The 21,214-nt window shown below is 42.8% G+C and overlaps 1 protein-coding gene across 1 annotated transcript; it reads right to left on the bottom strand.

Annotated features, from left to right (window-relative positions):
• Positions 1-244: 244 nt before the first annotated feature.
• cacnb3a (calcium channel, voltage-dependent, beta 3a) lies at positions 245-16,724 on the bottom strand. The gene is made up of 14 exons (XM_080496538.1): positions 16,611-16,724; positions 15,435-15,527; positions 6,727-6,846; positions 5,689-5,811; positions 5,474-5,589; positions 5,302-5,381; positions 5,191-5,210; positions 4,545-4,622; positions 4,011-4,069; positions 3,820-3,920; positions 3,582-3,733; positions 3,414-3,509; positions 2,588-2,758; positions 245-999 (listed from the first exon to the last, which is right to left on the bottom strand). Exons 1-14 carry the CDS (start codon positions 16,689-16,691, stop codon positions 571-573), a joined length of 1,719 nt encoding a protein of 572 aa, XP_080352664.1. The 5' UTR covers positions 16,692-16,724; the 3' UTR covers positions 245-570.
• Between the last annotated feature and the right edge of the window lie 4,490 nt (positions 16,725-21,214).

Genomic DNA, 21,214 nt, shown 5'->3' on the forward strand with positions numbered 1-21,214 from the left:
TGAACACATGGATGGCGGAACAGACGAGTCCATATTAACAGAATCAAACAAATAAAGTAGCAAGGAAACAAAACCGAGTGCCCATTCAGGATATATACATTGTCATCAAATGCATTACTATTTCCCATAAGTGGATTCAACAGAAGACATTCCTACATTAGTTTTATCTGTAAAGATCATTCGCTTCCTGTTCTGACGTTAATGTGCAAATAGTCTTAAAATAATTATACATGCATTAGTAGAGATCGGTAAAAGTCTTAGGAAGTTTAAGGCCAGTATATGAGACATCCTACATTTGGGGAACCTTTAGGCGAAGCAGTCTGCATACAGCTGGCGGCCTGAAGACTTTTCAGAGGAGGGAAGGGGGGGGGCCCTGTCCACGTCAATCTGAGGGACTGCGAGCGGTCGCCTGGGTTCAGATCGAAAGGGAAGACCGTTTGGATTTCTGATCGATAAAACTGGGCATCTGCTTCCGTTTGGGTGGGGATTTAACGTTTGTAGCCGTTTCTAATATATTTTGTTATCTAATATGTTTTGTTGTGGGCCATGTGACAGCCGGGGGGGGGGGGGTCAGTAGGTGTCTCGGGGCCAGGGGCGGCTGCGCTGCCGGTTGTTCCGCTGGTTGTGACCTTGCTGAGCTTCGCGTTGGAGCAGCCTGTCCTGTGACTCGTGTCCGTTGGCACTGTTGGCGCTGCCCGTGTGCCCGCGGTGAGGGTGGTACACGTCCCTGTAGGTGCGGCCGTGGCACGGGGAGGCGTACTCGTCCTCCTCCTCCTCCTCTTCTTCCTCTTCCTCCTCCTCCTCCTCCTCCTCTTCGTCCTCCTCGCCCCCCCTGTGGCACGGGCTGCCCCTCCGGCCGCGGGACAGGGAGTCGCTGGCCTCGTCGGATGGCATAAGGCTGTCCTGCTCCAGGGGGGAGTGGGCCTCCTCGCCAGCCTCCTCCTCCTCCTCCTCACCCTCCAAGCCCACCACCTCACGAGGCTGCGGCTGGTTCTTGTTCTGGGCGATTGGAGCGGTCATGAAGGAAGAAATAAGAGCCGGAGTCAGAAAACTGCTCTGGAATCAGGACGTCTCCATAAGCTGCTCAGACTCGGCGATAAGCTCACTCCAACAGAAACACACCGGAAAGATCAAATAAAGAAAGCGATGAAATTGACATCAAGAAGGACTCTGAAGGAATCATTCAAGCCTGCATTTAACTTGCTCTTCTTCCAATTTCTTCTGTTGCCGCACAAAAAAAAAAGAAAAAAAAATCTCATTCATTAATTTCAATGTATCCTGTGTTCATTGTTGTAAAATCTACATTGATCAGTTTGTGTAATTATTGATACACGTGAAAAGTCACCTACAACAAATCTCATCAATCAAGACGGTGAATTGTCAGAAGCGTTAAAATAGCAGGTTTATGCTTTTAAATCTTGTTTTTAAATGGAAACAAACCAGTGAAAATACTTTTTACAGCTCATGCTACTTAAATTTGTGGGTCTTTCATGTAGCTAAATCACTACACTGCTCCTCCTGTACTACGGTAGCACAGCTCCTCCGAAATGAAGATGAACCAACAGGCTTCGACTGCGAGGAGTTCGCACCCCCGGATTATTTGAGTCCAGTACCACTGTTCAGGAGAGTCAGTAAAGTCTCTTCAAAGTCCTTTTCATCATTTAAATCGGTGCGTCGGATAGATTAACACTTAAGAGACACTGAACAACAGAAAGTCGAGGTGAAAGGGCCGAGTGGGTGATCGGGACGTTAACTCTGGGACGAAACGTGACTGGGAGGACGTTCTCAGCTTCATTCTAAGGTCTCGGCTTAGAAAAGTTCACTCAGTTCAGGTGAATACGTTGTTTGAAGCGCTGATCAGTTGCCGGTAATCAGCATCATTCAACTTTAGCATCATGTGCCACTGTGAGAAGGGAAGAGCATTCACAAAGCATGCTGGGGGAAACAAAAAAAAAGAAAAAAAAAAAGGATCAGCACCAACAGAAAATAGAAAAGGGAAAAATGCTACTTTGGCGAAATATTTCATGGGTTAGTTTAATGTTTAAAATGGAGCTTGGCTGCTTTGTGAATTTTCTCCCAGAAAGCTTGTGAAGCAGCGATTCACCTGAGACCGTCCAGTCAAGGAAAGGAGGCGGGATGCAATGAGGGAATGAAAAGAAACGCGTCATCTCGCCGTTTCTGTGGCGAGAGCTGAATGAATAAAATGCTGTTCATTCACCGTCTCAGCCGCCGGGGGTCATGTTCAGGTGTCAGGAGGCGGGGGAGAGTGCAGATATAGAGAGTGTTTTAGACGTATTGTATAAACCCTAACTACTCACCCCGTTCTGTAAGCGGTCATTCAATTAATTCCTGTGTTTCAGAAAACTGCAAAAATGTTAAGCGTGAATGAGTGAGAGGGCACACAAGACAACCGGAGACAAATCAAAACACAGGAGTGAGAGTCTGGAATGGAAAGAGCTGATAAAGACAGTGACAATAGACAGAAACAACCATCCTCACAGACTCTTGAAAACAAAAAACAAAAAAACAACGACCGTATTCAGAAGGTACTTTTCATGCTCCTCCCAACGGGCGAGGACAGACTTACCTGTAGGCTCGAGATGGCAGAAGGCGGGGTCATCAGACTCTGCTCCAGTAAGGGGTTAAGAGGGGTGTTGCCTGGCAGATGGGTGGCTCGCCAGTAAACCTCCAGGTATTCGGCTAAGTGCTCGCAGGCGTCTTCAAGCTGGTTTTCATCCAAAATGACATCAAACATATCCTGCAGGCGGACGACAGAGGATTTACTGGACGGCGAGCAAACCAACGGGTCCTCTCTCTCCCTCCCACCGCACGGAGCCACAGGTGAATATTACAGATTTTAAAAAATTGTAATTGATTAGAAGACAATCGCCTCCATGAAGCTCAGATGTGTGACAATGATGATAAATGTACTTATTTTAATGGTGTTTTTCTGTCTTTGCAGTCATTTCATATTTCTTTTTCATTCTTCATGCTGTTGGTTGCCTTTTGAAGTAATTCTGTATAGTTTTTTTCTCTACCACTTTGCTAAGTTTCTACTTTGACTGTTGGACTTGTTTAAAAAAGGTTATGCAAAACGAGACTTGCTCGGTTTTTTTCCCCCCTCTCAAGATATTTCTAACTGGAACAATAACAGTGCACGTAAAATATGTAACAAAATCAGTTTTAATTCAAGAAACTGCTTATTTTAATGTCTTTTTTTATAGTAAATTATGAGTGTAGAAACATTGAATATGGTTAGCGTTGGCAGTAGGTCACTGTTTCCGGGCATTACGGACATTTCTTCATTTATTTTTAGCTCGCCTCCATGATCCAAGTATATATTCCTCATAATGCGTCTTTCTATGTGTTGTTTCGCTCGTACGGCAGCAGTTGCTCAGGCTGAACACACTCACAGGGGGGCACTGAGAGAGTTTGTCCGCGGCCATCATCTGCACGTTCAGGTGCTTGCTCTGAGACTTGCCCCTGGATTTGATCAGCCTCTGGAGCACCTGAGGCAAGAGAGTCAAACGATGAAGGGCCGGCGGGGCGGTCCGAGCGAGACCTGCGCGGGCCGCGCCTACCTTTGGTGAGGAAACTTTGACGTAGACGACGATGGGAGCGAGGGACGTTTTGGCGAGCTGTGCGGGATGGTTGATGGTGTCTGCGTCCAGAACCACCAGCTGCAGGGTTTTGGCGAGCTCAAATATCCTCTCGATCTCACTCTGCACCTCCGCTGCACAGACAGGGACACCTATGTTAGTTTAAAAGTCGCTGCGTCTCCACAACAAGCGGTTTACCGTTTAAGCATTTTACGATTACCGAGGCTGGAGCGAGTGTTGGATCGCTCCATGATGGGTCTTTTGTTGAGGACAGATCTCTTGGCTAAGGACAGGTCGGCAGTTACACGGGTGATTGAGATTCTGTGAACAGAGACACGAAACAAAGACAAGAAAAAAAACAGACTTATGACTCTGATCAGATTTATTAAAGTCTCTAAATATCTTACTCACCTTCCATCAAATCTGTGTTTCAGGAAATCAAAGAGAGCTTTCTGCATCATATCTGTCACCTGGGTGGACAGATAATAAAGGATGTAATATACAATTAAATAAACTAAATGCACATTTTCGAATACTTAACATTTCTTGATCAGACTGTTTAATTCCAGCTCACCGTTCTCTCTCATTTCATCAATTTTTAGGATGTTGAACACATTAATCTGTGCTTCAGTTATTTATAGCGTGAACATTTTACTGGAATATCCTTCATTGTCTTAGTGCCACGTGTTTTTCTGGTTATCATTCATGGCAGATAAGACAATGAACCAATACTAACAACAGAACTTCGCCACCTTGATTTTCAATTGTTTTTCAATGATTTTGTTTTTACACGTGGGAGTCTTTTATTTCTGAAATTCACTGTTTCTTTGATTTCTTGCGTCTAATCAGGAGGCGGGCTAACAACGATGGCAGCGTTCACGGGGTAAACAGAGCAGGACGAGGCAGCTGTTCGTTCCGCTGGAGGTGGAACGGGGAGAGGCTGACCTCATAGCCCTTCAGCGATGGTCCCACGAGGACCACCGGCCTCATAGAGGGCACCACGTCATACGGAGGGACATGTTCCTGCCAGAAATAGGGGAGGACAATGGGGAAGAAAAAAGGGGTAAAAAAAAAATACAAAAAATGGTGAGGTTGGATTTGATCATTTGCTGGGAAATAAAAATCAGAAATAAATCATTTAATTACATTTCACGTGCGCCAAAGAATGATGGAAAAACTAAGACAATGGTTAATGATGGTTATAAGGCCTTTAATCACATTTATATGTGTGTCACGACAAAACTGGAAACAGGTTATTTAATGACCTTAACTTAATCCAGACAGGAGGCACGAAATATAATGTGAAAATATTAGACTTCACTCAAACTGAGCTTCAACGATGCCATTTCCAGCTGGAGTGAAAATGATAAGTAAAACAAAACCAAACAACAACGACATATAACATGCATTATGTCTTTTCACTTGGAGTTTATCAATATAAAGTTATTTCTTGGGTCTTTTTTGGGGGGAGAATTCTTCATCTTTGGAGCCTTTTTACATTTGAACCCCCCTGATAAGATCCTTTTAAGTTAATTGACAAAAACAGTGCATTATAAATGAATAATTGATCATCATCATGAACAAAACCTACCTGTTTTTGCTTCTGTTTAGCTTGTGAAGACAAGAAACAATAACAGTCAAAGAAAGAAAGCGGTTGAAGACAGGCGAGGCCGGTTTTCCGATCGAGGACCGCAATACTTACTTTCAGCTGCAGATGGCGGCGTGGTCCTCCAGCCTCCTGTCACCATATCCCCTAAACTGGAGGAGTTACCTCCTGTTTTCCTGCAACGACAAAAAGGTGAAACGTTCCAAAAGCCACACTGATAGTGTGGGAGTACATGTTGTGGTGGATTCTGGTGAACACGTGGACGGACCTCTGCTTCTGCTCCTGCTTGAGCCTCATGGCCTCCAGTCGCAGCGGGCTGGGGATGAAGGTGATGTCCGCACCTTCCTTCACTAGCCGGCCGATCCACCAGTCATTGTTGTACTTCTGTTCAATTCAGACCAGAACAACAACAACACCACCGTGTCGGTTCAACGCACCGTTAAAAAAAAAAAAAAGGAGATCGCTCGTGCTCATGGCGCTCACTTCTTTGATGTGCAGGAAGTCTTTGGCATCGAAATTGACGGCAGCTCCTTGGACGGGACAGTCCTCATCGAGAGCTCCACAGTAACCCACGTTCGTCTTTACTGCAAACGCTACGGGTTTGGACTGTGGAGGCATTAAGCAGGAACAATGACAAGAAGAGCAATTGATGAAAACTGCAGCACAGACATTTGAGGCGGTGCAGCAGACGTTTGGACACGAGCTATAAAAGTAATGACTCGTGACTTCACTGGGACTATTGCCTGCCGCCTTAGTTTCCCAGCGCAAACACAGAAATCTACATTATACATAAAAAAAAAAAAGTGCAACAGATAAGTCTGTGAGGATCAACACGTGTTCAGTCTTTTCAACACAACATTTTCACTTATTCCTTTATTTCTCACACTTTGAGTGAACGACACTGTTGCTAAAACCACTTCTTCACACTTCTTTACAGAAGATTTCAAAGCAAAAATGTTGTCTTTAACAATCACAATCAAGTCAGTGTTGTTGTTTTTGAGTCCATGCTCTGCAGCGAGACGGAGTGAGCACCGAGCATCTGGTAGGTTTAGAATAATTTTGTTTAGCTTTTGGAAAATGTTAATGACGTGTGTTGGACACAGATTTCTCGCTTCTCGGGACAGAACTGAACCTGTTGCCACCAACAGGGAGAATTAATCAACACTTGAACCACATGGACGTTACTAGCAAGTTTCTTGCACTTTGGCAACAATTCAAATGCATAAAAAAGTTCATCTGGTTCATTAGACACAATAATAAGTTGGCTTAAGTTATGAGGCTTCGCAATAATTCAACAGTAACAATGAAACATGAGGATCTATGCCAATGAAATACATCATGATGCTGGCGGAGAGGCATTGAATTTAAAAAAGTTTCCTACTGGAGCAGCTGATGACAGTTCAGACTGGAGAGGATCAAGAAAAAAACCCCACATGTGGTGAAACTTACACTTTCCAGTTTGTTTGTTTGTTTTTTTTAATTGCACCTTCAGATTCTTCTCAAGTGGTTCTGGATACGTACCTTAGCTCTGTCCAGCTGCTGTTGTGCCTGGCGCTCGGCTTCACGCCGATACGCCTCGCGGTCCTCCTCTGCTGACAGGTCTGAATCAGACGGTCTACTGGTGTACGAATCAGCTGACCCCTGACAGGAGAGAGGCGGAATAATATTGATCATGCAAGCAATTAAGAATTACATCACTCACGCCAGGATCCTCTCGTCATGCTGAGATATCTCACGTTGCTGTGAGGCTGGAAACAAACTTGATCTGCTCTCCCTGTTATTTTTTTAATTTTTTTTTTTTAATTCCGTGAGGCTTTTATCTGCCGCTCTGCTCGGCGGTCCGTTTGTGAGCAGGTGTGCATGCAAAGAGGAGCCCGTATTCATGAACGCGTTCATGTGCGAGTCTGTGTGCTTCCACAACACAATGCGTTGCTCTCCCACACCAGCCATCTTCTGATAGACCAAATATAGCACAGGGGAGGCAACTGCTTCTCTTCTGCTTGGCCCCAATCCATTCCATCATCCCCCACAGTGCAGCGCATATACATCCGTTATTCCCTGTTTAGTCTCCAAGGACATCTCCTCATTAGCAAAATATATATACGCTGGTTATCATTTTTCATTGTGAGCGCTTTAAGGACAGTTCCCAGAGATGGCTCGCCGAGAGCGACGGATAAAATAAACACACAGGGTAAAGCGGTGGAAATTATAGAACCTGTAACCTGCAATTGTTTTCTTAAATGTTTGTTCCTTACGCGGGGCCGGAACGATTAACGGCTGTAAGACTTAGCTGCACAAAATGGAAATAAATGAATAAATTCTCCAGCAAGTTACCGTTGTTTGTTGAGGAGAAAAGCTCAGCAGATGCACAGATTAGCAAAGGGTTAATGATTTGATGTTGGTTATAAAATCATTTAACATTTATTCTTATTATTAACAACTTTAGTTTTTCGAGTTTTCATATAAAATCCTTTTGAACTTCACTTTGTGCATTTAAATAAAGATTGTTATGATTAGTATCATACCCTCTTAAAAAACAATTTTATAAAAAAAACAAAAAACAAAACACTATTGTAGCAATGATTTAAAAACAAAAATAGTATAACGTGTTATGGCATGATGGCGCTCTATGTGCAGTAGAGGCACTCGGGATGTGAATGTCTAGTTTTGCGTCAATGCATGTGTGTGAGAGTCTTCCTGTATTTGGTGCCCACTCGACTCCACAGAAGAAGAAAGAAAAAAAGAAAAGAAAAAAAAAACTCAGTCCTGAATCTGTCAGTGAGGGGAACTGCTGCAGCAACACCAATTCAGACGAGATCGCAAAGAAGAACTAAATACAAGAAACCAGATCTGATTAAAACACTGCATCATAATGTGCGCCTTCAGAAGTCCTTTTAAAACAATAATCTTATTATTATTATTTTTTTAAATCACACTAAAAGACATTTTTATTTCTTTTTGGTTGGTGTTTCTCTCCTCCGGAGTGCAGCAACATAATCTTAATCATCCATCTTGCCAACATATACAAACAGAGCCTCTGGAGGACCAATTAGCAACTGCACAACAAAAGGAAGTTGGGGCACGAACAAAATAAAATAAACAAAGTGCCCTGACGCGGAGGACAATCGGCACCTTTGCTTTTCCCTGCGCCCCACAGCCCGAGTGCATGCGATCCAAAATGAATTAGCGTCTACAAGCGCCGCTGCAAGCCAGCACCTCTCTCTCGTGTCTTTTTTTTTTTTGGTGTGGTGTCTATGTTAGATAACTGGATCTGATTTCCAGCACTCACACAAGCTCTGCAAGGCAACACTGCACCAGTGCCAGAGCGGCACCGGCGGAGAAGAGGAGGGTGAGGGGGAATGGGCAGAGAGCGAGAGAGAGAGAGAGAGAGAGAGAGAGGGAGAGGATGAATACTGCTGACGAGATACAATGAAAGCGTGTTTTTTGGAGTCGGTGACGGACGGCTGTGCGATGAGAGGGGGTTAGCGCGGCGGTGGAACGAGGTTATCTCGAGAGGAAGACGAGATTCGGGCAACATTGAAAACGCCGTGTGTAGGAGTTGGGAGGGAGAGACCTAGATCTCTGTGCTTACCGCAGATGAAGGCAAAGATGGGGAGCACAGCGGGAGAGAGACGGGAGGGAAGGGGGGAGGAGAAAGACCATGACCACATGAGACACGGACACACCGAGAGCGGAGAGAGCTGCGCACCTGACTGATTAAGAGGACGGGCGCTAAAGATGCCTGATAAAAGACACGAGATATTTTTCTCTCTCTCTCTCACTGTAACGGCTTCCCTGTCTGCGCTGGGAGCGCTCGCACAAACACACACAGAGACATAAAAGCGGGAATAAATATGGTGGTGGGCGCGGAGGAAAGGCGTTATGTCAGAGGGCTGCTTAATGATGTTGGAACACAGAGAGCGACTGCTGTTCATGGTTAATGTTTGGACACGACACCGTGGACCTTTTCCCGCACGCTCTCTGACCCGGCCACCTGTTAAATGCTGCAAGGAAGAAGGAGGGGGAAAAAAACAACAACAAAAAACCAAAACAACAACAGCATAGTGGCAGCAATGGTACCGAACTGAAAGAAGGGAATTTTCTAGTTGAAGCTACGCTGCATTGCAGAGAGTAACAATGCGAACACATCTTTGTCATCTTTTCAGAGGATGCGCTTTGTTTTTGTTTGGGTTTTTTTTTTTTTTAACTGCTAATGTCCCCAGTCTGCAGGCTAAATTTAACTGTGTTCCTTCCTACTCTGCTTCTGTGATTATTCTTCACACACTGCAACACTGATGGCCTCAACTACCCAGGGAGGGGCCAACAGGGAAATGTGTCATCCAGCAACACGAGTCTCCGGAGGGGCCAAGTCAGCCCACAGTCGGGGGACCGAACAAAGGATTCCCACACTAATTTGATTGGGATTTTGCCGATGGATTTTTTTATTCTATTCTTAGATTTAGTCAAACGGGGGGGAGGCGGGGGAGGGTGCAACTTGGACAGGTAAGCAGGCCATCAGAGAACAAACGTAAAGTCAGAGAATCACATCGAAAAGTCGTCAAACGGTCCTTGAGATTGTGGGAGGAAAGAAGAAGGCATAAGCCCCAAACATGCAAAGGGAAACTGCGTTAACTCCACACACATAGGCCTTAAACTCAACCCAGAGACTTTCTCACTATGAGGCAGGACTTCTAATGGCTACAGCAGTGCGTGTTCTCCATAAGCAATATGCAAGGGAGAAACCTCCATTAACAACACAACACACAAACTCACGCTAAATGTACTGCTCTGCCCTCCATCAGCTCGTAAATCCAACATGCGGTTCATGTCTACCAGATGAGTCCAGGTCAAGAAGTGTAATATTACCTGTCCTGTTGTTTTTTCCAGCAGCCACAGAGAGAGATGTCTCGCCCCTGAGCCGCTAAATGCCCCAGCTAGTCACTATCTCAGTGCGTTTGCTATTTCGATACCCCTCGGAGTAGCATATGGTCAATTAATTAAATAATAATTAGGCACCAAGACTGCAAAATGATGTGTCGCTTGAAATACTAAAACAATAACGTGGAAGAAGACTGGAAAAATATATAAAGCTGCTGGGGGGTGGGGGTCATTACGAGAAGTGATTCTCTCTGTGTGTGTGTGTGTGTGTGTGTGTGTGTGTGTGTGTGTGTGTGTGTGTGTGTGTGCGTGTAGTCATTTGACCCATAAATTCAATCATAGCCATTAAAGATTACAATCTGGAAGTAGCTTTAAGATTATACACATTGCTGACCGCCTATTCATCAAAAAGTCTTAAACATTTCACACTTTTCTCTCTTTTTTTTTTTAATCAACGCGTCAGAATCTAACTTCTTCTCCAAGAAGTTCAATCTTAGAGATGAAACAGCAACACGGCATTGCAAAATATTTTCATTTCACCATCTTCATCACAGTGGAGTAGTGCTCAGTGCTCAGTGTGTGTGTGTGTGTGCATGTTTTCAGTCCAGAAACATGCATGTGAGGCTAGCTGGTGACAGACTAGTGTGAATGTGTTTGTCCTGCGACGGCCTGGCTGCTCCGTCACATGGAGGTTAATGTGTTTCCCACAATGATAAACCACCAAAATCCTGCAGTTTTCTCTACTATAACCTTTGTAATAAATATTGAATACAAAAAAACCCCTATTGCATTTCAACAGAAACACAAACAAAACAAGCATCACACTGACATATACTTTAAAGTTACTGTGTGTCTCTGAAATATGATGATGATGATAAAAACAAGTTGTACATCCTACTTATTAAATAACATTCTGTTAATCTTTAGACATGTAAGACCACAATGTGAAGCGTGGTGAAGTTGTTGCTTGGTGCCAACAGCACAGCAGGTGCTCACTTCTGAACAAGTTTCAACTATCTGCAAGTTTCTTTGTATTATATAATAACTTATTGAACACGAAGCGAGCTTACAGCACGGTGACTCCTTCTGTGAGAATCTACTTTATTTATACTTCTTACAGATCCCTGAGACAAAGAGTTCACGTCGACAGAGAGAGCTGTGTGGAAAGACAAAGGTCACAGAGGATACACTAATAAACTAAGCATATTATTGCTTATTCATTTACTCAGAATTTTTACGTCCGCCAAGGAAGAAAATGTTCATTTTGCAATGTATCGTCTAGTCTTGTGTCCTTTCAAATTCTGAAATAAAATCATGTGATCACCAAACATATTATTTTTGCTATTTGACTGTTGTTTTCCCTGACTTTTCTTTCAACTTATTTCCATCTTTTTCCTTCATGTGCCATTTGTTGTCTTCACATATGAGTTCATGGTCATCTGTGCCACTTCAGTATGAACAAGTGAAGTCTGACTGACTGACTGAGTTTTAGTTTGGCAGGCCAATATTTATGAAGTAGCATTAATGCAAAGTGCTCCGGGGGTTGATGGGAAATCTTTACTTTTGCAGTCATTTAGTCATAAACCAAAGTATTGAGTGAGGTGAGAGTTTGACCCCATGTTGGCTCTCATTTAATGACCACAGAGGAAGTCGAGTCAAACCACATCATGACAGGCTGAATAAAATCACACTTCCAATACATCCTAAGTATTTATCTTCTGTAGAGCTTCTGTAGAAGGCTGGATCAGATATTCTTCAATAGAACTGACTGTCACATACAACAGGCAACCAAGTAACACACAAATTCACACCTACCGGCAATTCAGAGTCACCAATGGCCCTCGATTGCATGTTTTTGGAAAACCAGAGGACTTGCAGCGAAGTGAAAGTGTCAGCCACTCCCCCACCGGGCAGCCCACATCCAAAATAACAGAAAAACTACGAGATACCAGCATTGATCAGGAAATATTTGTAATATATTTATCATTAGTGGAAAGAATTATGATTGTTTGGAATATATATATATATATATATCTTCTCACAATTACACAAAACAGCAAGCTCCAGCAGTTTTGAAATCAAAGCAGCCAAATAGCCAATTTCAAAAAGTGTTCGATTAACATTGCGATCGTAATTCAATGTCAGCAAGTTACACATGCACGCTGCTCTGCGAAACGCGGTGCAATAAATCACTCCGCGGCTACATCAATATCAAAATCAAGATCAGGCAAACTGGATGTCAAATTGATCAATCACAAAGACTTTGCGAACGGCCGGCGAGATCAAAAAGTGAAACAAGTGAGAGATCGAGGGAAACGGAGAAGCAATGCTGGAGAGGAGATGAGAGGGGAGGTGAAGGAGTGAGACAAAGGAGAAAAGAAAGAGAGAGAGAGAGAGAGAGAGAGAGAGAGAGAGAGAGAGAGAGGTGAGGCAGCTGCAAAGCGATAGAGATGCTACAGTGAGAGAGAGACGGGAGGAGAGCTGTGACAAGACAGGAAGAAGAAGAATGTTTTCTTTGTACTTACTCACTGGATGTGGCGACGGTGCGGCTGGCGGTCCCTCCCTCTCTAAACACTACATGCTGTATGCAGACAGACCGCACTGTGTCCCGTCCCCGAACCGGGGACAAACCTGCACTGGAGCAGACGCCGGCAACACCTTCTTTTCTATTCTTACCCCCACCTTATCGGATCACAACAGCACAACGCGGCTTTTTGCGTCACTTGATCAAAACCACGTCTTTAAAAAAAAAAAAATCTGCATCACTTATTTATCTTTAAAGTCAAACGTGCACCAGTGGAGGAAGGGGGGGGGGAGGGAGGGGGGGGTTGAAACTGCTGCGATGAGCCGACGCTCCCTCAAGATCCCTCTCCTCCTGCTCCGAAGCCTCATGTCCTACATATAACACATACATCCATACTGCTTATTGTATCCTGCTGCAGAAATGAGTCATACTCCACTGCTCCTCCATAGACACCCCCCCACCCCTATCACAGACGAGAAACTCTCCGCCGTTTGTGAGATCTTCGCCTTCTGCGTGAAACACTTTGTCATATCAACCAACGTGAGCGGGAGGAGGCGGGGAGCCCGTCGTGCGTGTGCGGCGGCGGAGGCAATGATTCAAAAGGAAACTAGAAAAGGTGCTTGGTGTGAACGCCGAGACCCACACATCATATCGCCAGAGGCCTTCAAAATGAGCATCATGAATATTTTAAGACGCGCAATATTCTCGGGGAATCTGGAGATTGTCATTAAGGGCCCCCCCCCCACACCCCCCAGACCAGGATAACTAATGTCCCCTCCTGAAGAAGATGTCTGCTCAGCCCTTTTTTCTCCCCCTCTCGCCTCTCGGTTACACCGCTACACATTCCTAAATACTAATAGCGCTGTGCATGAAATCAAGAGGGGTTCCTCCCCCCCCCCCTCATTCTTTTAACCTCATGGTTGCAGATCACTCATTTTAGTAAGACAGGAACATCTTGCCTCCAGTCCTTTAAACCTTGTAAGTGAATTTTAATGTGGAACTTTATTTTTTAATGAACTGGTTAATGAAGTGTTTCGTCAGAATGCTGGTTCCAGCTTCTCGCCTGTGAGAGTATGCTGATTGTTTGGATCTCGCGCGATGCGTAAATACCACATTTTCTGTGGTTTTTACACAGTAAGTAGAACAAAATCAGACATTTATGAAGCCGTTTCAGGTTTGGGAAAGTTCTGACTGTTGACTTTGAAAACTTAAACTCAGTTTCCGGTTTTGGTGTAATAATCACTCTGATATGACAAACCATTGATGACTTAGATAATACTTCGTTACAACGGTAGCTCTGCATCTCTCCCTTCTGTTTTGGAGCTCCCAAAGATTAGTTCAAGTCGGGGAACCATTGTGTTTAGTAATCTCAGTGACAGGTTCCCAACTTTGACATGATCTGAAGCTCAAAATCAATACAAACAAAAAAAAAAAAAATGAAAACAGTCAAATCTATTGTTACTTTTTATTATTTAATGGTTTAAAAAAACTAATCATCCAGATAAATTTGTATCACAGAGAACTTGCTTGTCTGTCTGCTCTGTTTTTATGCTTAAAAGAACTGTAATAGAAACCAAAGGTAAATTCCTATCATATTATCTACATTAGTATCTATTCAGTTCTAATCTTTGCAGCTGGACTGTGACCCGGCACCATCACACTTTACCACTGCATGCTTGGAAGGAGGACAACAACAAATACACTCACAATGCAGTCTGTGTGATTAAAAAAGACATCATATAACACTGAACGCAGAAAAATACAAGTATTTTGTATTTAATCCTAATGTGTTCTGAGATGATATTTGCCCAGCCCTTGTTCATTAGTGTTTTTAGTAATTAGGAACAGGTTTCTTTTTATTTAGGTGTTTAATTTGTTGATTTTTCTATCCATCTATAATAAATAAAAAAAAGAATGCTGGAGAATTACTTTATAGAAACATGCAGATATACAGAAAGTCACTATTTTCTCCCACGAGCATCCTATTAAATCCCATTTAAATGATCCCCAGCACCAGATTTGTCTTTTTTTTTTTAATCATTAAGGCTTATGAACCTGAGCATTTTGAGGCAAACTCTGCATACAGACGCCATTTGACTGTGGATAAAAGCTGGGAACTCCTCACAGCATGACCTCAACAGAGACCCTCTTGCTGGACCGACACAGAAGCCGGCCTTGTTCCACACAAACACCCAGATCAGATCAAATCAAGCGACACGTGCAGGTAATTTACAGCTGCTTTATATAAACGTCTTTAAATCATCCGATCTGGTATGAGATGAGATGAGTCACGAGCACATGACGAGAATCCCTTTTGCGTTTGCTTTCCTCCCCTGGATTATCTTAAATAATACCAAATCTCCATCTGCGTCTTCCACACAGATTGACCTGAAAACATTAATTAAAGAAAAACCGTGCTGGGATTTTGGCGGAACATATTTCCCCTGTCTAGCATTTTACTGCCCTCCTCTGGGCAAAATAACACCTGCACCTGGTGAGACGGCGATGAGGATGAAGATCCTGAGCAGAAATGGTCATGAATTACATATGGTTATAATAAATACACAAACGCATATTTGTTGATCCTGTCCCGGCGGCTTATACTATGTATACCAAGTATACCATGTGCCAAACTCACGCAGATAGGTCTGTTCTGGTGTTAAACTTCAAGCTCTGGTGGCTTTTATTCAGACTTCAATGCAGTGTGACCTACATTTTCCATAGAAGCGTCAATTCTTCCCCTCCCACCAACACACTGCAATGAGCTACCACATAATTCATGCATAAACATGTATGTGTGTTTTTTTTTTTCTTTTTTCCTTTTTACCTGTCGTTTGATGAAGCTGGAGGTTGTGTCAGAAGATGTGCTGCCATCGGAGCGTTTGAAGCGGCTCTTGCGCTTAGGCAACTTCCTGGGCAGCTGGGAGGAGGAAAGAGATGCTGTTAACGACCCTGGCTCGATGGCAGAGGGGAGGAAATGTAAAAAAATCAAATGGAAATGGATGGATGGACGGATGGATGGAGATATCTACTATGTTGGTTTCTTCAATCCTACATTGTGATTTGTGGATTAAACTGTTGCTTTAGACACACACACACACAAAAATACAGGATTTTAGGCTTCAATTCTAGCTGTGGCAAAGATGGCCCAACACGTTTCATAATCAACATGAATATATAATTACACTATTGGAGAGCAACCTAAACAGAATCATCAAGCAGCAGCTCAAAAATGATGCACAATAGTCCTGATAAATCTGATAATGAGATTGTTTTGGTTTTTTTTTCTTAAACCCACACTGACAAAGAGCTGCTGTTGCACCAAATACACTGAGCTGTAACTTTGCCAAAATCACACACACACACACACACACACACACACACACACACACACACACACACACACACACACACACACACACACACACACACACACACACACACACACACACACACACACACACACACACACACACACACATTTCAGGACTGCATTCTGGTTCATGGCCATGCAGAAGCCTCCATCATATAAGCTTTCATAGAAACAGGCTACAGGTGAGTCACAGTCATCATGTTTGTGTGCACATTCTCCTCCACATAATAAAACCCCGCATTCACACGGTTTCTGGTGTGGTTTTTTTTTCTTCTTCTTTCTTTCCGTCTTTCTTCTCCTGCATTACTGAACATGAAGCAGTGAAATAAATAATAAAATGTCAATACAAAAGGCCTGATCAGCCAGAAGAGACCGGATCAACATCGGATGTTTCGATATGGATGCGAGATGCCCGAAAGTGTAGTTTTGAGATCGATGGGTTTTGAGCCCGAGTTTGAGTGAAAATCGAAATTATGAGAGGGAAATTTAAAAAAAATAAAAATGTCAAAGTATCTCGGTGCCAAGACGCGACGGAACAACAAGTAGCCGCGTTCCAGACGTTAGCTAACGGGTCTGCGGACCGGGAGGAGACCGGGAGGGAGGAGGAGGAGGGAGAGGGGGGTAGTTTACCTGGAAGTAGTGCGACTGGGAGCCGGTTTCCACGGCAGACAGAGGGTCTACGGGCGACTTGGACATTTTGACTTGCACCATCTATTGAGAGCGCAGGGAGGCGGGAGGCACACGGACATGGGTCACCGGAGGATGAAGCAGGAGGCGCCGAACACATCGAATCAGTGAGGGGAGCGACGACGAGGCATGCAGGGGAGGGAAACAAGGGATATTTAATATATCCACCCTTAACTGAAGAGAAGGGGGGGAGGAAAAACAAAAACCGGATAGTTAAAACAAAATGTGGGAGAAGACGTAGGGGACGAGTCTGTCGCGGGAGACAAGCGGAGCTGAAATGAAGCGTTCGAACTGAGAGGCGTCGTCTCACGAGAAGCCGTGCGGGTCCGTACTAAGTGTGAGACCCTGCCGGGGGTGTCGGCTCCTCTCCGGTGACGGTAAAATCACCGCACGGCCTCCGAAAGACACACAATAACGTCCTGTAATCCTCCGCCAGTGTTGGGTGTTTCTGTTTAGCATCCTCCGTGCGTAATGAGGGAGGATTCAAGTTAATTCACCGCAGTTACATGAATGTGGAACCTCCAAAATTGAAGTTTACAGGTTTCAACAGGGCCGTGTTTGAGCTGTACAGAGGCAGGGGGCTGTGGCCCCTTCACTGCAAAAATAAACAGAACTCGTCTGCCTTAATGGAGTCAGTAATCAATACTATGCCACAATAATCAATGAATTCAATTCAATAATCTACAGTTGGGTTTACGAGGCTGCTCCTTCCAGGGTCATCCCTGATCACTCAACAAGAAGAGAATGGAGCATTAAACCTGAGCTACCTGTGTGTCAAAGGATTGACGTCCAAATATCGCTTCTTGTCTGTAAAGTTTTTAATGATATTTATCCTAAGTACATGTCAGATTTGCAAGAAGAATATGAAACATCCAGACCCCTGAAGTCGTCGCAAAGAGGTAAGAAACAAATAAGGTGATGAAGCAGCGTTGAGTTCTTACACTCCTCACCTGCAATAGAAACTTCACTGACACCCTCACTTCTTTTAATCCAGGCTTTTAAACACTATTATTTCCTCAGATTTTCCAATCAAAAACGGATTTTACTTTTTTTTTTAAATTATCTTTGTCTTCATAAAGTTTTTTCTTCATTCTTCGTCATATCTTTCTTGATCTCTTTGTTTTACTGTATTTTATTATATAACTTGAGATTAAGTTAGCTAATAATCACATTGCTTCAATGTAAAACTTATTTCTTTAGGGAGTACTGTGAATTAGCTTGTGTCTGAATGATGCTATATAAATCTGTTTTACAAATCAGTGAGGAAATGAGTGTATTTTGTTTTCAATGTGTTTTCTCTTTGAGTCCATCACTCTGGATGTGATGATTCTGTCTCTAAATATAAAGCCAGACGAATGTTAAAATGTTAATGATAAAAAATATTTTTTCTACATTTTGAGAACCTCTGCTCTAAGTGATCGCAGTCCTAAATGAATCTCTGACTTACTTGTATATTATGAAGCCTCTGGAGCCCCTGGATAATCTGACAGAGGTTTATTTAGTGTTACTGGTGTCAAAACCAAGCAAGGGGAAGCAGCTTGAAGTTTGGATGCTCACCATCTGTGGATCAACGTCAAATCTAAAGAAACTTTATATGGTCTGCTTATTCAAATCCAGTTTTGAAACATAACTGTCAATGCTACTTAACAGTGTCTGTAGATATTTTTTTTCCATATTTTTCCGCTGTTGCTTTTTAAAGTGTTCTTAAAAGAACACAACTATTTCTGGTCTTTGCTTTTAATTATCGCCACCAGATATTTAAAAATATGTGAAATACTGGTCAGAATACTGCCATATAAAGAAACTGAACTTGCATTGTGGTTTACAGGGTTGCCAGTCAAATTATCAATGCCACCATTGAAACTGTATCCCTGCTTAAATGGCACTTTTGATGTAGAAAAAAAAACAAAGTTAGCCTTCTGAATAGCAACCGTCTATTATGAATGCAAATCACCTCTACTTTTAGCTGCTGTCAGTAACTGTAGCTGTCAGTTTATATAGCTGTCCATTACTATAGCTTTCAGTTACTGTAACTTTCAGTTTGTATAGCTTTTCCATATGTTTTTTTTTTCATGTTACTAATTGCTCACCTTCTGTCACATTGACTGTCACCTAGTTAACATTCAGTTATGTAGATCATCTTAAGTAATCTTGGATTTTTAATTATGTCCCATGTATGTATGTATGTTTAAAACTGGAGCTGAATCAATAATGTGCTATAGTGACGTCAGAACACAGTGGTCATAACACACCATTAAATGTCTTTCCTCACAGGCGTGTTAGTTTCATAGTGTGTTTGAAATTCATGCAGAACAAATGTATTGGAAACTTTTATTAGTAATTTATCTTTTATATATCATCCAGCCCCCAAGCTATATTATATTATATTGTTATCGAGCTCCAAAATACATTTGGCTACAAAAGCAGGGATATAACAGGAATTGAGAACTTAACTCTTTGTTTTTGACAAGAACTCACACTCGGGACTCCAAATGACGAGCTTAACTAAAATAAAAATTTTGTTAGTTTTGAAATTGGCATTTGTTTTGTTTTTTTTTTATTTTTTTGTCAAAGCGGTTTCAATTAAATGTGCGCTGGGTAGGATTCGAACCCGCGTCACGTCGAGATGGACTTTATCACGACGACTACCTCAACCTCACCTCGAACTACGTTTCGTGTCTCTCTTTACTAATGAAGAGTGAAAAACTCGAGGCGTGATTGGGTTGCGTGGTTTTTGTTTTCGTTTTTTTTTCCAGTGGGACTTGCTGGGGCTACTTGAGCGTCCCGGCTCGCTTGCACACGCGGCTTCGCCTCTAGAGGGCGCGCCGAGTTACAGAAAGTCGGAGCGAGTGGAGTGAGCCGCGGCACGGCGGAGTGGAGCGCAGCTGCGTCAAGGCAACGGACACCACACACCTCCACACCGGAAACCACATGGATATCAATTCAAAACAAGAGAAGAGAAATCCAGTCTTGAGTAAACTTGTTACACGGATTACGTTTTTGTCATTATATTAGGGCTTTATTGAAGGTAAAATTATTTCTTTTGAAAATGTGATAATCATTGCCTGAGAAATAACAGCTGAACAAGCTCCTACCTATCATGGATGAACAGAGGAATAGCTTACTCTCTCCAGAGACTCAACATCTATGGTTCAAAGCTTCTGTTTGAAGCCTCTTTTCTCTTGAGATATTCTAACCACAAAGACGACGCCATGACTGCCGATCCTGCCTGTGCTGCCCTGGATCCATGTGTAGTTTGTCAACAAAATAAACAATAAACAGGAAATAATTCATGTACAATTCAAGTCAAAATGTATTTCGGAGTAAGACCGAATACTTCGTTATTTGTTGTTATTTGTTCAATCCAGAAATGCTGTAAATATCCCGTTAGCCAAAAGTAACGCATCCTTTACATTTAATTGTCTAATTTAGGATGTATTTATAATGTCCATTAGTTGATATGTGGGTATTGCATGAGTTACTAATGACTAACATATCAATAATGTTTACCCTGGGTCAGAACTTAACACGTGGAAGCTGCTTTTAGTTGTGAGCACCAAATATTTTTTCCACCAAGCTCCAAAAAAGCTGCAGAACCTCTCCAATTCTTGTCAGATAACACTAGTGTCCTATTAGTTTATGTTTCCTTTCTGTAATCATGGTATATTTAGCCCTTGCATTACGTTGGTTTTCAATATCATTTTGATAATACTTTTTTTAAATTCCCAGTGTCTTTATTACCGCCCATGTTTATTAATGTGAGAAACTTTCAACTACATTTGCTGAAATGCTGAAATGCATCAATTGTCTAATTGAAATAAAAAAAATGGAACACAAGCTCGCTGATGCAGCATGCTGCTCTCAAACCTCTGTTTGTAAATGAGCAGAAACTTAAACTATATTTTTAATTTTGCTTTACAAGCAATCTTTTACTTCTATCTTGCAGTTTGAAGTGATACATGAATAAAATAATGCTGAAATGTTTGGTCAACCAAATTCAAATTCTGGTGTATCAGAATCCTTTTGTGTTCATCATGCTTATGCTTCCACTAACACAACGAAATTGGACATTGGTCCTGGCTTCATCATACATTATTTATTTGATAGGCGCATATACATTAGTAACACAAAAAAGTATGAAACAGCTGAAAACAGCTGCAAACAGCAACAGAATGAGAACTTCGCTAATCCTATATTTTATAAATTCAAATCAAACAACAGCACAATTATATTTCATTGTTTTTCTGGTTATGAGACTCCAGGAAAACTTAGGAGGGGGGGGGGGGGGGGGGGGGGCATGTTTAGCTCCTTTAATCACAAAGGTTGCGGACCCCTATGCAATACAAGTTTTGTCTTCAAAGCACTATTGCGCGCCGGAGGCTTTGATTGTGAAGGCGGCCAGAGGAAGCGGAGTGTGCGCGCGCGTGCCGCGCTGACTGTGGCGCTGCTTGGAGCCGAGAGGGTCAGGGGGAGGAGAGGCAAGGGAGTGGAGCGAGAAGACGACAGGAGGAGATCCAGCACAGGGTGACCAGTTTAACCACACCATC

The sequence above is a fragment of the Blennius ocellaris genome, assembly GCF_963422515.1.
Source record: "Blennius ocellaris genome assembly, chromosome: 5".
Lineage (NCBI taxonomy): Eukaryota > Metazoa > Chordata > Actinopteri > Blenniiformes > Blenniidae > Blennius > Blennius ocellaris.